General features: G+C 34.6%; 1 protein-coding gene across 3 annotated transcripts; it reads left to right on the forward strand.

The window, feature by feature from the left end:
* Positions 1–5,860: 5,860 nt before the first annotated feature.
* Positions 5,861–19,239, forward strand: wnd (wallenda). Of its 3 annotated transcripts, XM_068293714.1 has the most exons (8): positions 5,861–6,040; positions 6,867–7,192; positions 15,875–16,366; positions 16,453–16,644; positions 16,719–17,372; positions 17,445–17,616; positions 17,683–18,584; positions 18,724–19,239. In XM_068293714.1, exons 2-8 carry the CDS (start codon positions 7,029–7,031, stop codon positions 19,181–19,183), a joined length of 3,036 nt encoding a protein of 1,011 aa, XP_068149815.1. In that variant the 5' UTR covers positions 5,861–6,040; positions 6,867–7,028; the 3' UTR covers positions 19,184–19,239. The 3 variants fall into 3 exon arrangements, with proteins under 3 accessions (XP_068149815.1, XP_068149816.1, XP_068149817.1); XM_068293715.1 differs by lacking the exons at positions 5,861–6,040; positions 6,867–7,192 and adding an exon at positions 9,614–10,686; XM_068293716.1 differs by lacking the exons at positions 5,861–6,040; positions 6,867–7,192 and adding an exon at positions 15,624–15,774.
* Positions 19,240–21,881: the final 2,642 nt, after the last annotated feature.

Raw genomic sequence — 21,881 nt, forward strand, 5'->3', positions numbered from 1 at the left:
CAAGTTCTGTGAAAATTTTGAAAAACATATGCATATATAATATATGTATATATATAAACATATAATATACATATATATATATTATATATATATATAATATATATATATATTATATATTATATATATATTATATGTTTAATTTAGGAAGAAATAGTTTAATTTTTAGGATAAATATTCTTTTCAGTCAAATTTGACAAATTTTTTTGTCTAGTTTTTTTTTTAACTTTTTTGTTTGTTTTTTTTTTTTTTTTTTTTTTAATTATAGGTACGTTATTCCCGTTTTATCGTTGCTTACCACCGATACCAACAACCATATGCCTTTTTGTTGCTTCCCTAATATCAACTATATACCTAAAGCTCTACTGAAATCATCCGAGAGCAATATCCATCTCCCCGTAGACAATCTCCACATCCACAACCACAACTTCTCCCTCCTGGTAACAAATTACAATTTCCTTTGATTTGGTTTGGCTTTCTTTTTTTTACCATACATTCTTGTTAACTGATAAGTTCATGAGACCCACCCAACCTTATTTAAACCAGAAAACATTGCGTCATTCACATTTCATTAACTCTGTTTCATTACACATTATCTCTATAGAGATACGATTTCTTCTCCTTTTCTCTCACGGTGACAGTCGAAAAATATCTTTCTATTTCCCCTTTTTTTTTTTTTTTTGCTTTTGAACATCTTGATTAGAATATAAATTATAATTACACACTTACAATTACCATTAGGACAGTAAAAAAGGAAATAACTATCAATTAATTAAATAAAACAACAATTAAATCAAACCAAACTGTGCCAAGCGTTAATGGTACTTCTAACAGCACCTTAATTAATTGCATTAAACATTATTTTAATAATAATAATAATGATATTAATTGTATTTCTAAATATACATACATAAATAGATTTTGCTGAACCATTGAAGTTAATTATCCTAAGATACAGCATATTTCGAATTGTAATCTTAGTTTAAATAAAAACATATTGATAATTGACATGAAATCGAAAACAAAACAAAAACTGTATTTTTAGTATTTAACAAAATGCGTTGTAAAAAAGATATATGTACTTATATTTTTTGATTCTTCAATGTAAATTCTCTTTAAGCTGTGGATTCAAAGACGCAAATGACGCTCAACTTGAATCGCCGATGGATAAATATAAAATTCGAAATATTAATTCAAACAATTGAAACTAATTGAAAGTATTATCAATATATGTATATTTTGTGATAAAAGGAAGAGTCACTTATGCGACTTCAAATGGAAATAATTGGCAAACTCTGCGAGTTGTGTGATAATTTTAAACTCGAAATATTTTTTTCCACTTATAAGAAATCTCAGCCTTTAAAATTAGACTTGGAATTTCCAAAATTTCCCTGTTCTTTTTCTCCGTCACTAACGCCATGTCGGAACTTTTGTGGGCAATTACATACTTAATTAGAGTCATTACAATAGTATTTAAGCTAAAAACACAAGCCAAAATAATAAAGCGATATTTTCGAGATGCAAATACCAAATTTAAACAACAAATTGAGGTACAGAAACTCTACGGAAAGGTGGTAAATATTTTAACGAAATAAGCCTATAAAACGTAGAAAGTGAAGAAAACATACAAACTTACAATTATTTTCAGATAAGAACTTTACTCTAACTTTTTTCCAATCTCTTCATAGAAAATCTTTATTCACTTTGTGTCGTTCCAATTTGAATGGGTTTTATTCATTATTTGAAAGATATGTATACTTTAAAATTTAAGTCAAACCTTGCAATCTAGCTTTTTTTCATTTAGTTGCAATTCCCAACTAGTTTTAGCGTTGAAGACATGGTATGGCTATTGCAATTCTATAGTTCCTTAGCAAAGTCTGCTGATAATAGAACTTGGTGGTTCTTGAATTATCTATGTATAGAGACAACCGGCTCACTACAATAAAACTTGAGGAACTCCTTCCAAACAGGCGTTTGATAGTTACCCCTACGTTTACCTGTGAATTGGATGATCGACAGTGAAAGGAAAACCTATGGGCATGGGCTAACATTGACTGCGCCGAAGTCTGTATATCATTGCAGTTTTTTTTTTTTTTGTTACTCTTCTTTTACATTTAGCCGTCAAATTGAAAAAAAAAACGTTTTGTATAAAAAGCCTAAAATTCGCAAAGAACAGCGTACAATTCTAGGCTGGAGCAATTTGAAGCCTTTTCATCGTCTGTTTATTTGACAGCTATATAATAGTTATCCGATTTAGATCAGATTCGGCATAGTCATTAGTAGTTTTATCTAGCTGTCGAATTATTAACTTTTGTAGCGATCGCGTTAGCTATTGATAAAAGTCACTGTATTGCAGCTATAAGATATAGTCATCTGAGTTTGATCCGATCAGAACAAACAAATATTTTTATAGCAATAGCTTCTAAAACAACAAAGTTATTGAGAAGTCACTGTTCGTGACTTTGTATGGGAGCTATATGATATAGTGGTCCGATCTGGCTTAATCCGAAATGTACCACCCAGTGTATAAGTCTATATGCAAAATTTCAACTCTGAGGAGTTCACGTTGATTATGACGGATAAACATGGCTTCGTATATGAACTCGTCTCGTCGTGCTGATCAAAAAATATTTCATAAACTTCAAATTGACTTGAAACTTTCAAAGTACTCAGTTAAAGACATGTAAATTACAAAAACGATATACAAAATAAAACATTTTTATTTTTAATCTAACTATTTAGTTAGAATCTGCATCTACACACCCTTAATCTAGGCTTATCAACAACTCGTACAACTTGATTGGTTAAGCCTCATTCTGAATACAAATTTTTATACAAGATTTTGTGGTTTAACGTTAAAACATCAACATAATGTACTTCATGGAAATATTTAAACAATATAAAGATAGAAATGTAATAAATTATTCCCACGAAAGGATCATTTACCAGTCGATAACAATAGATACAAAATTCAAACAATTGCCATTGAGATATGATATGATGATGGTGAGATTTTCTAAGCAATCAATTTACGACTCTTGGGTTCACTTCGTTATGCTATTTAGGCCAGGACAGGACAGGGAGGGAGGGGGAGAGAATGGGAATCGATCCCTGCTGCCACAAACACACACAAAATGACTCATCTGACGCAATGGACCAGAAGAATGAAAATGGATCCAAGAAACGGCACGCAGGCAGCATATTTATTAACTTTACTTTTTTGTCGACCTGTTGGACATGGGATATTGGACTGGGCCTACGTAACAGAACACCAGTTTGGTTTGGTTTGTTTTGAACGACGACGATAGAGGAATGGGGGAGCTGTATAATGGAGTGGGATGGGGTGGAGTGGAGTGTGGTTCTCTGATCATGGAGAATTCCTTTTCCCCCCGTCATGGCGTTGGATGGCGATGACTCATCTTTGTTTACATAGAAATTATGCTACCTGCTGCACTTTTATTTGAATGTAGTACCACATACATAAACCATGTGTATGTATGTATATATTTCAGTTTTACCTGCCTCCTCAGCAGTAAAAGCAAAGTGAGAAAATCGTCAAGTCTAGCAGAAACAAAAAGAACATCAACTTGTATAACGTGTTTTCTCCTCTTTTTTTTTGACGCTCGACCCTTATCAGTCACAAGTTGCATTGTTTGCGCACAAATTTCAAATGCCCATCATACAGATACGACCATAAGATACCCTTTGTATAAAATAGGCATGGAAATGTCTTTGTGGATTTCAAATATCCAATAATTTGATTTTGCTGACATATAAAAACTTTGTCGGAAATATGATCAGTCGGCATTCCAAAATTTTAAGCTGGTCTCCAATATCTAGGTCTAGATCGACTGATCCAAAACACTATAGAGATTCGCATGCATTTAGTTGGACTTAATGCACATACATATGTATGTACATACCTTATACACTTGCTAAAGTGATGGGTATAAGTACATATATTAAAAAAAGGCAAAAAAGGCCAAAAACAAATAAACAAAATCCCACAAAGCACTCTATGACGTTCTAAGCGTTAAATGTGAGCCACAATATTATACTATTTTTAGAGGTATGTATAAACATACATACATACATATATGTATATATAAAGATATAAGATAGTACTTTCCATTGAATCAAGTGTTTTCTGAGTACCTTAAATTACAAAATAAGTATTCCATGTATTAGATACTTTCTTCAATTACCAAAATTAGTTAGAAAAAAAGATTTACTTTACGATATTAATCTAGTATTTAGATGTTTAATATACATATGTATATATGTGTTTAAGTATTTTTAAAGTATTAATTAAAGAATTTGAAAACAAATAATTTGACTCGAAGAAAAGGTCTTAAATTCAACAAAAACATTCGAAATCGAGAAAAGGCCTGAATATGTTTATATGTACATATGTACATATGTATGTACATACATATGTACTATGTGCAGAGGGAAATGATCGTCTTGGATCTCAAATTACTTTTGTTCTTGTGTTAATAGATATCAATATTTATACATATATGTAAATTAAAATGCTAATATTTATCTTGGGCTTACGAAATTGATTTGATCACAGTTTTATCACTAAGGTTATCTTCTTTTTTAGTTCAGATTTTATTTTTACCATATTCATTCGAATCTCGTAAATTATTCGTTGTACTTTGTTTAACAAAGATTTTGGGAATTCGCAATTCGAACAAGTTTTCCAATATACGATATTCATTTGCATTTTAAAAATATTCCGAAGTTCTGTTCTTTTTTCAATTATTAAGTTAGTATTACCAAATAATTTTAGAGTTAAGACATTTTTGTTTGATTTTATATTTACGATATTCATTAAGTACAAAGCAATGTCGTATTTCACATAAACCATAATATTTCACAAGGCTTAATCCTGTCTTTGCAAAGACACACATACACGTGTATGTATGTACATATGTATGTATGTATGTATGTATGAGAGGTATAAACACTTTTTTGGCAGATGATTTTTGTAAGTTTTTTTATTTTTGGTTATGGAAACATATTGTTATTTCTTTTTACTTACTAATAAGTTTACAGGTTCATGGTGCTTTTGTCAACTAAGTATACATACATACATATGTAAGTGTAATTTATAATAAGTCATACATGTGAACTAAAGTTTGTAATTACGATATTAACATTTCACGTTTATTAAATGAAACCCAATGTAAGTTGATTTCTATTTACGATATTCGCTTAATGTGCTTATCTTGTAGCCATGCACCCACTGTAAGTATGTACACATAGAAAAACGGAAAGCTCGCTAGCGTAACATGATCGTGCATGCAAGCAAACTTAAGCTTCTCTTGTGCTGGAGCCAGCAAGTGGATGAATAGCAGTGGCGAAAGGCAAAAGGGAGGGAGTTGTATTGAAAACTCCCCACAATAACAAACAGAGCGAGCAAACCCCAAAAGCCAAAGCCAGCTTCAGCTTGGCTGCTGTTATTGCTGCTGCTGCTGCTGGTGGTTGTTGTTGCTATTCTTCCTGGCTCTCTGACTTGACTCGACTCACAGCTCTCACAGTCAACATTTGGCTCTCTCTCTCTCCCGTTCACTCTCGCACACACATGCGCACTATATGCAGACAGCAGCAGAAAAACAACCTGCGCTCCAAACTGGTTTTGAGGGAGGGAAATTCACTGTGTGGTGTATGTAGTTCGTCGTCGTTGCCGTCGTCGTCGTCTTAGCTGTGTATGGTGGTACATACCAAAATTTTTATGCGGCCCAGAGAGTTGGTATTTTTTTTATTCTGTGTTTTTTTTTTCTTTTTGTGTCTTTTGTATGTTTTTCGGTTTCTCGTATTTAGTTGATTTGTATCTACCTTTGGTGCGGACGCGTTTCTGGGGAGTAGTTCGCGTTCCCTGGGTATAAAAAAACCAGTTCAACGTTTTATTTTTTTTTTTTTTAAATTTTGTGTTGTGTTGTGTTTGCTTTTTTGTGTGTTCAAAAAAAAAAAAAATAAAAATTATAATAATAAAAACCCGAATTAAAAATTCTGGAAAATTATATATTTGAGAAATGTAAGCATAATATGCTAGCTACATCCATAAAGTGTGCGATATTTCTCTCTTAGAAATTGTGATGTGAAAATTATGTATAAATTTTTTATTGATTTTCGCGTTGACAAAGAAGAAGAAGAAGCAGTGGCAACAGCAACAGAGCACAGAAAAACGTCTAAAAACTGCGCTGTAAGGTTTCCGCACACACACACACACACACACAAACAAGTGTGAGTGTGTGTGTATGTGTATATAGGGTGCATGTGTAAGAAAGAGAAAAATCGTTTGGGTGTGCGAGTGTGGCAAAATTTCATTGTTGTTGCTGTTGTTGTTGTGTTGTTCTTGTCATTGTGTGTTCTAGCCAAGTTAAAAGCAAAGAAATGAATAAATATTAAACCAAAGCAAAGCTTGAAAAGAGAACAAAAACAAAAAGCATACTTTGTTGTGTGCAATTTACCTTTTAAAGGCATTCAACAAAGTAAGAAAAAAAATAAATAAAGAACAACAACAACAAGCATAATCAAACGGTGTAATAACACCTCGAAAAGCTGCCGCTACTGCTTCTTCTTCTTCGACTTCATTCGTGTGTCTGTGTGTGTGTGTGTGAGATTTTTTTTGCGTGGGCGGCGCGCACTGTGACGACAATAGAGGCCCCCTCGCTCTCTCTCTCACACACACATTTGCATCCTGCTCGCTCGCGCTTTGTGCTCTTTTGACGTTTCCATCTATTGATTTTAACCCCCCACCCATGACCCTTGACACCAACAAAACATCCTTTGACCTCACCGCCATCCATTCATCGTACCTAATTCTGTTTCACCTTTTTTTGCTCTTCCATTGATAAAAGATTACAAGTTAATGCGGATGCGTGAGTGTCCTTCAAGCCATTACCCATCAGAATGTCGTAGGGATAACAATATAAAGTTACCCCTTCGGCCATCCTCTGATACACTCACACCAATACACAAAACCACAACACAGACGCCGACACAAGTTTAAAACGGGGACAATGCAACCGTTTAGCGATAGTCTAAGCAAAAGTCGTGATGATTTGGTCAATGTCATCGCCTCCCGGCAACAGCAACAACAACAACAACAATTATATGGCCGAAGGCGACATCATGGCAGCAGTCCCAACTTATCGCTGAACCAAACGGATAATCTAAGAAGAAGGTAAGTGAAAAAAAAAAACAATATTTCGTATACGTCGTGTAGAACATTTAAATAAGAAAAGAAAGAAAAGAACAAATATCTCATAGATACACAAAATAGACTTCTGTATCTATGTAGAGGTTATTCACAGTTTACTTAAGTCTGTATAATCTAAAGATTAGAAGCATCGAGTCACTTAAAGCGTTAGACAAGACTACGATAATAAAACCGGTTAGTAGTCGGTTTTAAGTTGTTTTTTTTCCCCCAAACCGGTACACAAATTGTTTTCTATTTAATCGGTTTAACCAGGGGACAGAGTTCGATCAAAGCTTTAGCTTAGCCAAAGTTCGTTCTGTTGATCAATAGATGGAAGATGAGATGGGTGATTAGATCGATAGGATCTAGAACTGAAAAACCGAAGCTTAAAATTCTTAACTTACTGTAATTCTATACTAGAACTATTGAGTTTATGTTTTTAATATCTTAGTGGATACATTAACAACAGTATCTAAAATTTTTATATTGATAATATTGCTAATTTTTGGTAACTTATCTTGTTTATTATCATAGTAATAGTTCAACAATGTCATCGAGTTATGACATATGTACATACAACAATAAACTGTAATAACTATTTCAACAGACTATAAAAATGTTTCGTAATGATATAGAGAACTTTTTTTCAAATTTTAATAACGTCATATTACAAGTTTTAATTGACAGGTGTGTTGTAGGTACCCTACACTATGTTAATTGATAGCATGTTCGATCGTAAAGAATTATCCAGTTTTGTTTTTGTTTCCGAGTCGATTACAAACGTAAACCAAAAGCAAATCCGCGCTGTTTTCGAAATCGCTGTTCTCAATTCCTAGTGGAATGTCCATATACATATTAGCTTTTAGGATTTCCAAGCTTTTTATTATTATTTAGGTATAAATCGAAAATCCTGACAAAAATTACTCAGGTTTACTTTGTAAATAGTTTTTAGGCTAATTTGATTCAAGTCTTGACCGTCTACTATTCAATCAAAGGTAAACCATTGGAAACCGAATAATTTGACTAGGAAGCGAAAACAGTTCTCAAATTCGGTTCCGACAAAAAAACATTTTGAAGTGGAAACGAGAACAGGTCTGATTATAAGATCTTTGATTTTTGATTTTGGACAGTGTTAGCTGACTCGATCTTTGAACTTAAGGAATATATGTGCCCAAATTATTGGTACAGAATTACCTCGTCCAGCTTAGTAGCATGCTGAAGTTGGCACATCAGGATTCTGTATCCTTAGGATCATACCTTTAGGCGTCGCTACTATTGACAACCTTCTCAGAAGGCCCTCCAGGCTAGGCACTACTCTTGAGATCCACTTCAGGGTAGGACTTTGACTCCGTTTAACCACTCCGCGCCATTAAATGTGAATCGTAGGGGACCCCGAGTCGCTGTCTTCATGAGAATGGCTTTAGCTCCACCTGCTTTCACCGGTCCCCTCGTAACTTTTTTGCTGATTTCGAATAGAACGTTAAGAATAAAATATAAAATGTAAATACATATATAAGTATTACAGTTAAAAGAAAAGGCATGGATGGAATACTTTTAACCCGGATAGCTAAAGAAGATAAAAAAAAACAGCGAAAATAGAAATCTATACGGTGCACCTGCAGCAATAAAAATTAAATACATGGTTATACATATATTTATACATACACACATACAAATACAATAAATATGGAATGTATATTTGTATCTTTCGATAAACACGTGCAAAATGGGCGAAAAAGGCAGCAACAACAACAACAACAAAATATAAATAAATAAAAATGTGTTGTGGTGAAATGATAAAAGCAAACATAAATGCCTCTCTGCAAGCACTTGAAACTTCCTTGTCACCCACGAGCACACTCACACACACATACACAAACAAACCAAAGCGGAGAGAAGAGAATAGAAGCGAAGAGACTTGGCCAACGAAACGATCATGTAGACCAAGGCCGGATTTAGAGAAGTGGAGGCAACGGACCTAAGAAACAAAGCTATACAAATCTGGTCCGAGAGTATCTATCATCAGCATCATAGATTTATGTGGCCCCCTTTTTTTCCTCCCGTAAAACCAGCCCTGATGTGGGGTGGCTACAATTGGAACTGGTTTGGATAGCATGGATAGGCAGGCCAACCAACTAACTAAAAGTCAAATAATGATGGCCACCCTGATTTCACCTGATAAGACAAGAGATGCCAAAAACGAATACCAACAGAGAAAGAGAAAGAGCGAGAATAAAGGGGGAGGAAGTAAGAGAGTAAGCCGACACAGAGTGCGAGAGAGTGCAAGAGAGCGAAAGCTGTGCTGATAATGTGAAGCTTGTTGTTGTTGTTATTGTTGAACTGAACTGGAGCCTATGCTCCATCGCTCACGCTCGCAATTTTTTTTCGTGTTAGTTAGCAAAAATCAATCGCGTCTGATGGTCGCGACGACAAAAAAACACACGAAAATATCGTACCGTATCGTTTATGTATGTGTGTGTGTGTGTGTATGTGTATGAGCCTGCCTTAAGGTTTACGTGTATGCGTGCGCAGCAATAACATTAACAACAATTGGACGTATTGGCTCTTATCGCTTAGCTCCCCCACCTTCCCACTTCCTCTCTTTCAAATGCAAAAAAAAAGAAAATATACAGACGTGAAATTAATAAAATTTTTAGTAGAATATATATGATTAAATGTGCATTAGACGCCAACACCCCCCCGACCCCCGACAGACCAATCAACCGATCGACCTCCTCCACACACAATTACTATTTTGTCCAACAACAACAACGACAATAAAACGAAAGTGTTTCGCGTTGATCTTGGAGAGTCTTGTAATTAACCAAGCAACCTACCAACACCAAGCAACAACAACAACAACTAACTTACCTTGACGTCATTTAGCGACAAAAAAAAAATCAAGCAAAGTTAAAGTTGTCGCCGTGTATGTGTTTTTTTTTTTTTTTTTGGTGGCTGCTGGTGCTTGGCACGAACGTTTTTTTTTTTTGTTTTTTATTTTTTATTTTTTTTTTTGTGTTGTTGTTTTTATCAAAAAGCTGCTGTGCGTAAAAACAACAATAACAACAACCGTCATGTAAAAACAGCTCGCCAGTGAGAGACACAGTGAGAGAGAGAGAGAGAGAGAGGGAGAGAAAGAAAGCAAGTGCGAAAAAAGCGAACGTAAAAAATTTGCATTTATGCACACTGTGACCAACAAAAACGTATGAATGAAATTCTTGTGGCTGCCCAACAACAAAAATAACAGCAACAACCTTTAACGACAACAACAGCAGCAACAACAACAACAACAACAGCAATAACTAATTACAAAAGCAAACAAAGGCGTAAAAGAAAAAAGCAAAAAAAAAAAAAACTGTGAAAAATCGGAAAAAGAACGAATAAACCAAAAACCACAAAAAACTTAACGTCATGGTCTATTATATATCAATGTTTGGCCAAAATGAGCCACCGGATAGGATAATTACCAATGAAAAGAGGTAACAAATACAACAACAACAACCGTCCAATTTCAACTTTACTTACAAAGAGCATTATCATCATTAACAAAAAAAAAAAGGGGGAAAAAACAAAATAATTATCGTGAATGTCAAGTTTGCTTATCATATGAACGTATAAAAATTTATCAGATAAACGATGATGTTTTTTTTTTTTTTTTTTTTTTATCAAAAGACAACGAACCACCCTAACCATCTACTCACTTTCCTTTGTAATAGCCAACTTACTAACAACAACAAAAAGCTTAGATAAAGCTCATTTCTGATCCCGATCCATCGTAGGTTCTAATTCATTTTATAGGGTTAATTATAATACGGACTATTCCACTTTTTAAGTTTCATTTTTGAAAATTTTTTTTTTTTTTTTTCTCCGAAATGGAATATTTAATGGTTCGAGATGGTTTGATGGAGGATCCACTCTAATTGACCACTTCGAAAATTCACTAGTTTGGCGTAAGGACAACCGAAAAAGATGAGAAATTTATAATAATAAATATTGATATTTCGGCAGATGTCACCCTATTCGCCCATGACACAACTGCCTCATTATACTTATTTTCAACTCCTAGCTGGTTCTTTTTGGTCTCCAGAGTTCTGCGTATTTCGGATTTCTGTCAGTATAACAACAATCTTTCCTCGTAAGAGAATATCGCCTTGAAAAGACAGAAAAACTAAAAAAAAAAAACTCAATAAGCAAATTTGCTAAAGATCGCATGAACAACAAATAGATATTCTATTAAGGTAGAGAGAGATTTTCCATTACCAGTTAAAGTTTTGGCAAAATCCATATATTTTCAAGGACCTGGTGTTTACTCTAGCCTGTATGCCTTCCAATCTATTCCTCAAAAAGGTCCCAATGAAGAGGCTCCAATCTTATGCACAAATCTTGTAAAGTTTTGAATACATTTCAAAATAATATTTAATGCATTTTAAAAGAACTCTTAGAACCCTACCAAGGGGAAATAACCTTTTTATATGGAGAAATTCAAAAGCAGTAACAAAAATTGATTGCAAAAATGCTGATGTAAAAATACATCCTTTAAAAATGTCCAACACGAAAACACTTTTTCAATAGAATTTATTATAAGCCAAAAATCTTTTTTATTAATGTTATACTGTTTGATGACCTTGCCGAAAAGCCAAATCGATTTGAAAGAGAGTCAAAAACTTTCTTTAGTTTTTCATTTCTCATTGATTTTTCAATGGACCAAAAATGTCTTGGTTGTTTTCATTAATGGGGGGGAGTTCTTCTTGACTTCTTTTGGATGGGTGTGAGTCACCTGCTGAGCTATGCAAGAAAGCGCATGTCAAAAATTTCCGCGTTCTATGAACTAAGCGCGTAGCGTCAGAAAAACAAAAAACGTACATAGTCGGCCCCCATTCAGCGTCAATGCGTCGTAAAGGTCAAAACGTGACAATGTTCTACCTTAATTTATTTTCATTTAATAAATATTATAAAAGGTTTTTGACATTAGTTTGGCTGAAACTGAGAGAGTGAAATGAAATGAATTGAGAAAGAGAGTGGGAAAGAGAAAGACAGACAGAAAGAGAACAAGAGAGTTTGGTGGGGACATGACAGACGCTCAAGTGCAAGCGTGATGCGTATGTGTACCTACATATACTTAGTACTAACTAACTGGAAGGCAATGACCATATACATACACACACATACATACATAAATATATGGGCCAAAAATCTGCACAAAACATTGTTTATAGAATTCTTTCTGGTATGGATGTGTGTGTGTGTGTGTTTTTTCAACACTAAGTAACAGGTGATTTTGCCTTTCAACAATGTGTGTGTGATACAACATTTTTCCAATTGTTCGAATCCCCGTCACCCGTGTTCCTCTCTCTCTCTCTCTCTCTATCACTTGCCTTCCCCACCCCTTATCTTATCACTGAGCAAAAAACAAACACACACATATTCTAGGCACCCAAAACTCGACTAACAGGAAGCCTCCGCCTCTGCCTCTGCCTCTCTGCACCTGAGATTATTGTCTTTCTCTCTAATTGCCATTAAATGGTGCACTTTGAAATAGCCAAATTTAGGCTTATAAAAACTCAAGACATTTAACAGATGAAACGCCAATTAAGTTTTTTAACTAATTTTTGTAGATTTTAATAGATAAAAACTATTTTCAAAAGGCAAACATTTCCAAAGATTCCATGATCCTGTAAGACCATTTGTAATGTGATACTCCTTTATGCGTTAGGCCTAGTACAATATCGATACATTAGCCATAAAGCCATAAGAACTTTTCAGGCCAAAGTTTCCAATTTCGAACTGGGATCTATACCGCTCCCTAAAAAGGTGCTAAATTTGATCAAAATCGAACAATTATGTATGTATATTCAAATCGTTCCACAAGAAAAAGGCTCCAATCTTTATAGTGTTAAAATACATTCAATTCTCGCTATATCTGAAAACTAATATTTCGTGTTGCGTACATTTTGGTTTCATTAATATGCCCCCATTAACTTTCCATGGGTATCATAAAAGAACTTGAAATCAAACCCCAAGCTCCCATCGTACGACTCTCTCCTCCCACCGTGTTCCGCCAACCATCGCCGTCGCCTTCACCGTGTTGTCAATGCGCAAAAAGATAATGGCGAGCATGTATATACATACATACATACATGTACATAAATATAGAAAAAGGCCCGAAATGACAAAAAAGAATGCAAACGAAGAACGAAAAAAAAAGCAAATCAAACTACAAAACTAAATAAACATTTACGATTATCATATATAAGAGATTTATAATAACGGTCAACTAGATTATTTGTTTATTTTTGTACTATAATATATACATACATATATATGTACGTATGTATGTACATATATCCCCTCTTAACTTTTGTTGTTGTTGTTTTTTTTTTTTGTCAAATTTTGCGACGTTCTCTTTTTTTCATCTTGCTCTTTTTCGTTTGTTTTATTTGCCTGTATTTATTTATTTTTAGTCTTTTGGAAAACCGGTTATCAAAAACAAAAAACTTAACTTTACGATAAACAATGTGTTTAGAGGAACAAATTTTTCGAGGAAATGAAAATTATTTTCAAATTATTTCACTAAACAGACAGACAGACGGCACTTCCATTAGATAGGCCCACCAGCCGGATCGATCATGTGATCTTGAATTAATTTCATCATTGTGCATCATGTTTTTATCATCATTGCCGTATACGTATGTATATACTTTTAGTATATATGTACATAGTTAGTTAGTTTTACTGGCGGCTAGACAGGAGAAAGATGAAAAGGATCTAAAAAGATTATATAATACAACACAAGCAACATAATTCAAAATCAATGCCTAATCGAATTTTCGGAGTTATGTATAACGAAGAAAGGCGGAACCATCCATTATTAATTTGTTGTTTAGGCCAAACTGGATAAGCAAATGGAAAGTTCTAGATATTTGGTCGATAGAGAAAGTTTCTATTAATGTTTTAAATATCATTGTAGCTAACTTTTTTACATATGTATGTACCTATATCAATAATTTAAGAACAAAAGCACGTCGGTTGCATTGTCGGTTTTTCTGTTGCTTACTAATTTCAGAATGCTAATCGAGATAATATGTATATGCACTAAGGGTTTTTCGCAGAAGCGAGGAATGATAGTCCCCTATGTTCATTTATAGATCTGGTGATGTATTCTTTATTCTAAAAGAACTTGAAAATCTTATCTGTCCTTGAAATTTTTCAAGTTTGATGGCATCTTACAACTGATATTTACATATGTATATTGACAACCTCAATTGCTTCAAAGGCTCAAGAATAACGATATTTTACTATATTCATAAATACATAGGTACATATGTATGTATGTATGTACATAGATTGGACATTCAAAAAAGGCAATAAAAAACTTACTGACTGGATAAGTTATTTGTGTTTTATGTCACATAAGATGTTTTAAATGCTACAAATGAAATTTTTAAATAAAGTATTACCAACTTAAGATTGAAGTGGCCAAATAAATCTTCCGTCTAGCAAGAGCTGGGAAGTAACTTAATAATAAAAAAAAAAAAAGTATTGAAATAATTCTCGGTAATTTTTGTGGCCTAAACGAGAACTTCTCCTTTCCTACATACAGCTTACAATTTAATTGTTTCGAAAGGTAATTTTTAATTAATTAAATTGTAAATCGATTAATTAACAAGACTAATAATCGGCTTATAATTCATATAAAAGAACCTAGTACATCAGTTTTATCTCTAAACAACATAAAACAGCAAAAAATATTTTTCAAGATGTTAAAAATGGGATTACAAATAAAAAAAAATCGTTTGATTGGACGATAATTTTAATCTCTCTTTGACTAATCGTGAATATGATTAAATAATCGATTTCATTTTGCCATCACAAAAGTAGTTGCTACTTAAGTTTAATGGCATTGCTTGAAGATGTAATTTAATAAGATCAGTAATGGAAGCTATGTACATATATACGTATATTTATATTTTTATTTTAAATTTCCAATCAAAATCTAGTTTCTAAATAAGCAGTAAAGCTTTTGCACATTTCATTTCTCTAATTTGAGCAAATTAGCAAATATTTATATAGCTTAGATGCCCAAAAAGATTCTGTTCAGTAGGAAATCGAATTTAGTACAGAGATTACTCAAAAAGGATTGGTAAAGATTGGTTTACGTATGTTTAGAAAGGGTTTATGAATCTTACCAAGATTTTTCCATACTTTTGGATAAGAGCCTTAATGCTGAGAACGATCGGTCCATATTGGTTGGGCTAACACTAATCCGTATCAAAAATTTTTCTAGTGAAGATATCATTGAAAAATCTTTCAAAAATTCTGTAAAAATGTTAGTAATCGTTCTCACATATGGTCGAACATTTATACAGTGTCTATTTGATCGCCTTTTCACATACAAAAAGCAAAAATCAGAACCTGTTTTTGACATCGTTTTTTAGTAATTTGTGTATCAGAACTGCAAATGGATCCATTTTGCTCGCTTTGAATTATATTTGTTGTTACATCCCAAGTTTATATACTCCCAATATAAGATATAATACCAAAGATCGGTTATCCACAAAGTTTCCTAGGTAAATCAGTTCAGTTATTTGAAAAAATTGCTCATATATTGCCATTATGTAATACCAACAATTACATTGATGAACATTTTCCATTTATTCCACTTTATAGCATGGCCTGCCTGCAAGATGAATTCGGACACCTGGGACTTGCCACAACAGATTTGCCATTTAAATCAGCTGATCTCGATCTTGATCTGCAACGGTCGCCGCCACGTCATCATAATAATTATGCTGAGATAACGGATAGCAGTGCCGAGAACACAACGTGCCAGCAACAACGTGGCATAGCCGGTGCCTTTGGACATCATCATCCGGATAAACCAATTGGCTGGATGTATGGCCTACTGGGATGCATGAAGCCTGTGCTTTCCTTTATCGGCAAAGCCGGTGTTATTGAGGTGAAGAATCAACGAAGCGAAGATTGGGAAATACCATTTGAATCCATCACAGATTTAGAATGGTTGGGCAGCGGAGCTCAGGGAGCTGTCTTTAGTGGCAAATTGAAAAATGAAATTGTGGCAGTAAAGAAAGTCAAAGAACTGAAAGAGACAGACATTAAGCATTTAAGGAAATTGGATCATGAGAATATTATTAAATTCAAGTGAGTACAATATTAATAATAAATAACAATTGAATTTTTAAATGATTTTGAATTGTTTTTATTTGGTTTTCTTTTTCTTTTTTTAGGGGCGTTTGCACTCAATCGCCGGTATTTTGTATTATCATGGAATTCTGCCCATATGGGCCATTACAGAATATACTCAAGGAGGAGCAGGTCATGTTGCCGTCCCGTTTGGTCTCTTGGTCCAAGCAAATTGCCCTGGGCATGCAATATTTGCATTCCCATAAAATTATACACAGAGATCTCAAGAGTCCCAAGTGAGTGTTGAATGAAAAAAAAAAAATGAAAAAAATGGTTTAATAACAAAAATACGTTTTTTTTTTTTTTTTAGCATCCTGATTAGTACAAATGAGGTGGTTAAAATTAGTGACTTTGGCACAAGTCGCGAATGGAACGAGATTAGCACTAAGATGAGTTTTGCCGGAACCGTTGCCTGGATGGCTCCCGAAGTGATACGCAATGAGCCATGCTCCGAGAAGGTGGACATTTGGTCATATGGCGTTGTTCTATGGGAGATGCTTACATGCGAGATACCCTATAAGGATGTTGATTCATCGGCCATTATTTGGGGTGTTGGTAACAATTCGTTGAAACTTTTAGTGCCCAGCACTTGCCCGGAAGGCTTTAAGCTGCTCGTGAAACTTTGCTGGAAGAGTAAACCACGCAATCGTCCCTCATTCCGGCAAATACTCACACACTTGGATATAGCCGGACCAGAACTATTACGCAAAACGGAAAAGCAATATTTCGAGACACAAAAATCATGGAAAGAGGAGGTGCGTTCACATCTCAAGGAGATAACACAGAATGGCACAAGTATACACAAATATGAGCAGGATTTGATAAAGCGTCGAACGGCCGAATGGCGACATGCCCAGGATATACGTATGGTTTATGAGGATAAATTACAGAAGACAAATCAATTATTCTTTGAGCTAAGCGAATGCATGTCCCAGCTGCAGGAGAAGGAAAAAGAAATTGCCGAGTATGTTTATCACTCATCTCTCTCTCTCTCTCTCATGCTCTCTCTAAATGTTATTTTCATAAAAAATTTTAGGCGTGAACGTAAGTTGCCAGCAGGTGTTGGAAGCGGTGTCGTTGGATATAAGCCAAATCGACGTCTGGGCAATACGTTTAGAAAAATGCAACACTATCGCCGGCGATTGAATGCTCCTCCACCAACTGCAGCCATACAATCATCCACACCAGATCCAGAAACAACGCCAGAGGTAAGAAATCACATACATTCATATAATTGAAACAATGACATTGTAATCTAATCTCACGATTTACAGTCACCCGTAAAATGTGTACTTTATGCCCAACTGGACAACAATGCGCAACCAAAATCGTATTTGGGTAACATCATCGCTGGTAATAATGTTGGTGGCGGCGTTAACGGTCTCTCCATTATGGGTAAAAAGACTTTCCGACATCGACGAAATGGTTCCGGCTCATTGGCTGGTGCACCGCCAAAATACAGTCCCACCCGTGATCGTCGGTATCAGAGTGAGCCCGAGAATCGTAAAGTTCAGCTTGTTGAGCGACAAACCCAAACAGATGCCATGGATGTGAGTGAGACGGATGTAAGTCCTAGTGGTGAAGTGCCACCGGCGCCACCAATGCCAACGCCACCCAATCATCGCCAGCTGCCGCTGCAATTGCAACGTGTACAGCAAATGGCTCAGGCCCAGGCTGAGGCCAAGGCGAGAGCTGCCACTGCCTCACCGGTAAATGCGACAACACCGTCGAATGGCAATTCGTTGAGTACAAGCGAATTAACTTATCAGGATGCATGCTCTAGTCCCGATCAGCTACTCGATGATGTTATGAATAGCAACGAGCGATTGGATATGACAGATTGTTGTTCGGATAATGAGAATCTTGAGAGATTGGGCCGGAAGGTAATTGAGTTTATCACCGAGAATCGCTTGTCCATACAATCCAATACGAATTCATATACGAACACGGAGAATGGCAATCAAGCAGGAGGAGGAGGAGGCGGTGGCGGCGAAGCAGGTGATAAATCACTGGATACGCGACTGGAGTTAAGACAGAGTTCCAGTCTAAGCAGAAGAAGGTCCCACTCGACTGAGAATGCAAATGGAGAGACGCAAGAGTTGGATCATGATCAGGATAGTTGGTCGGATGAGGAGGGCGAGGCCACAGACTATAAATATGCGCTAAGAAGAAGGAGGTAATTGCCTTTTCTCTCTCACTTTCACTTTTTGTTCATCTCTTTCTTCTTCGCTACACACACACACACACACGCACACACAATTGCTCTATCCCTTTCTATTTGACTTAATTTTTGTGTATTTTGTATGTTTCTGTAGCATTGGCCGCTTACCCATTGGTCGTGGCATGCGTCCACGTCGTAGCTATAAGGCTCCATCTCTGATGTCACAAAAAATAGCCATACATAAACGTAATGTGGTCATAGTATCGGATGAGGAGGAGAACACATCCGAATACAGTCATTCGCCAGCTTCCAGCCAACACTCAACACTGGAGAGCAACACTGATATGCCATCGGTAATGAAGCAGCAGCAGCATCAGCAAAAGAACACTGTCTCCACCTCCACTTCAACGAATAGCTCCAGCGAACCTGAAGAGGATGACTCAAGTGATTCGAGTGAAGAGGAGGAAGAGGAGCAGGTGGTAGTGGACAAACGGCAAAGTAAGAAGCATGAGACAATTGCAACAAGTGCTCCCTTGCCCATGGGAGCCATACGTAGCAGCGATATTATATCCATTCCCACATTTGAGGCTGATGGAGCTGTTAATATGGTTTAAAGTTAGATATAAATACACATACACATACACACTCACACTCACACACACACACACACACGAAAGGAGAAAGAAAACAGACACACTATTAACTAAAGATGCAATTATTGGATTCTATATGAAACACATTACATACACTTATCCAATTCAAAGTCAACAGCTTTTCGATGCTGGGGTAATTAATTATCAATTGTCATTATTTTGTACTTATTTTGTGGGCATAGAAAGACTTTGGATGTTCATAAGTTTCATTTAGAGTCATACATACACACATACATACATTATATATACTCAAAAAACAAAGGAAAGAAAACAAATTCAAAATCTATGGTATTAACTATTTCCAAACAAAGATCGAGGAGATGGGAAAGTAAAAGCCCTTTCCTTTGAAATCTTTATGGAATTTGTCTAGAGAGGGTTAAATCGTCTTTAAAACGTTGATCGTTTTAAAGTAATCCAAAATACATACATACATACAAATATACCCGTCAAGAAAAACAAAAATTAAACTTCTCAATGTCTGCTTTAAAAACAACAAACAAAAATTAAACATGTATTCTACTCTACTATATTCTATTCTATGGCTAAAATTTGATTTCGCATTATCATACTCTTACATGTTTTGTCTGTGTTTTTTTTTTTTTTTTTAAAATTTTTTTTATTTTATTTAAGCCTCTGCCTTTGTAATATATTTTTGAGAAAACAAAAAATCAAATGCCGTAATTGTACGTATAAATATATATATATATACATATATATTTCATAGAATTAAAATGTTAGCAAATAAGTCGCATTAGTTCCCCCCGTAATACACCTAAGAGCTTAAACTACAAAAAAAAAAAAACAAAAAAACAACAAAAAAATCAAGATAAGAAACAAAAAACGCCCCGCTCTCAAAAATCAACTAGCAATCATAACGAAAATTCAAATTTAAAAAAAATACAAAATATATAGAATTGGCGGCCTCAGGCAACAATTTTTTATAGTAGAAAAATGAAATGAAAAAAAAAATATATATAACGCAAAATAGTCAGGGATATTATTCACTTCAATTTTTGTTTTTATAAATTCTTTTCTTGTTTTTTTTTTTTGTATTTTAAATTATAATTATAAAAAATAGTTTCCAAATTGCACAAAATTCAATGCTTCAGTGCCTTAAAGCAAAAATTAAAAAACAAAAACAAAAGGAGAGTAATGAAAACCGATATGATTGTATCTTTGCGTCGTAAGGATAACAAAAAAACACAAAGCAAAATTCTATGAAAATCTATCAGCAGTTAATGGCTTTGAGACAGCGATGAAAGATGAACATGAGAAAGCCTTCATGAAGCTTACAAATTTAAATGTGAAAAAAGAAAAATAAAATACCCTCCCCCAACCAACCAACTTCCACAAAAACAAAAAGAAAATATTTCTATATACACACACTCACACACATACATATATGTATATCGATATATGCTATATATATATATATATATTTACACACTTTAGAGTTGAATGTTTAGCCTAAAGAAACTTTCTTTACACTTTCTTTCACACAACTGTGTGAGATATACAAATTTCTCTATTCTATGTATGTAAATGTACACGTCCTCCTCGCTCCTGCGCCCACCCCTCCTCATTCCCCTGATTAAGTTTAAATTTAACTTGACTCTTACGAATTAGCAATAATAATAAATATATATATATTTAAAGAAAAAGAAAAGCAAACAAAACAAAAAAAAAAATCCATAAAAAAACACAACAAAACAAAAAAATAAATAAAAACCAACAAAAGTCAAAATAAACATTTCTTTTCTTGCCAAGGAATTAATTATAATTAATCGAGAGATTTAAAAAATTTCAAGAAATTTAACTTTAAATAAAAAGTTAAGAAATGAGTGGTCTTGACGCACGGGAATATCCCTAATGCATTTAGTCATAGACTCGTCCCATTGAATGATTAGAATGACATAGCCTCTGCAGGGGAAACAGGAGGAAATTTCCCTACTTAAAAATCGAGATTTTACATCTGATACTGGTCGAAATTTTTGGCCAAGGCCCGATTGGTTCGGTTTTGTTTTCTAATTTGCGGGGCGGAAGTGGGCGTATACATATACCAAATTTGGTGGCTCTATCTCTTATGATCACCGAGATCTACTCGCTTATGGAATATCGAAAAGTATCAAAACGAAATTGTTTGTTCATTATGCTAACATAAGATCGAAAATTGAATAGAAAACTAAAATTTTAGTATGCCGAATGTATAATGAAGTAAGTAAGTCGTCTCGCCGACTTAAGTATACCATGTGCACCAGTAAAACAAATCTATTTTAACTTTATAATAACAAATGCATTTATGTATTTATCAAAAAATTCTGTTCAAATGCTTTTTACAAGCATAACTCGGTATATCGCTCACTCAACCATTTGCGCACCCTAGCGCCCCCACCACCCAACGCCCAACACCGGCATAATGAAAAATGTTTATACTTGGTTATACTTTTTGACCGATTTGGATAAAATTTCGTATGTTTCTGGATATGATTATCAGCTTTTTGTGTGCCAAATTGAATCGAAGAATTTATAAAGATAAAAATTACGGGAGATAATCGAGTTTTTTTTTTAAATATCAGGGGCGGAAAAAGGCGTGGCAAAATCTCTACACATACAATATCTGCGCATTTACTAAGCAAATATACATACCAAATATGGAGAC

Source organism: Drosophila tropicalis, unplaced genomic scaffold (genome assembly GCF_018151085.1).
Source record: "Drosophila tropicalis isolate 14030-0801.00 unplaced genomic scaffold, ASM1815108v1 contig_805, whole genome shotgun sequence".
NCBI lineage: Eukaryota > Metazoa > Arthropoda > Insecta > Diptera > Drosophilidae > Drosophila > Drosophila tropicalis.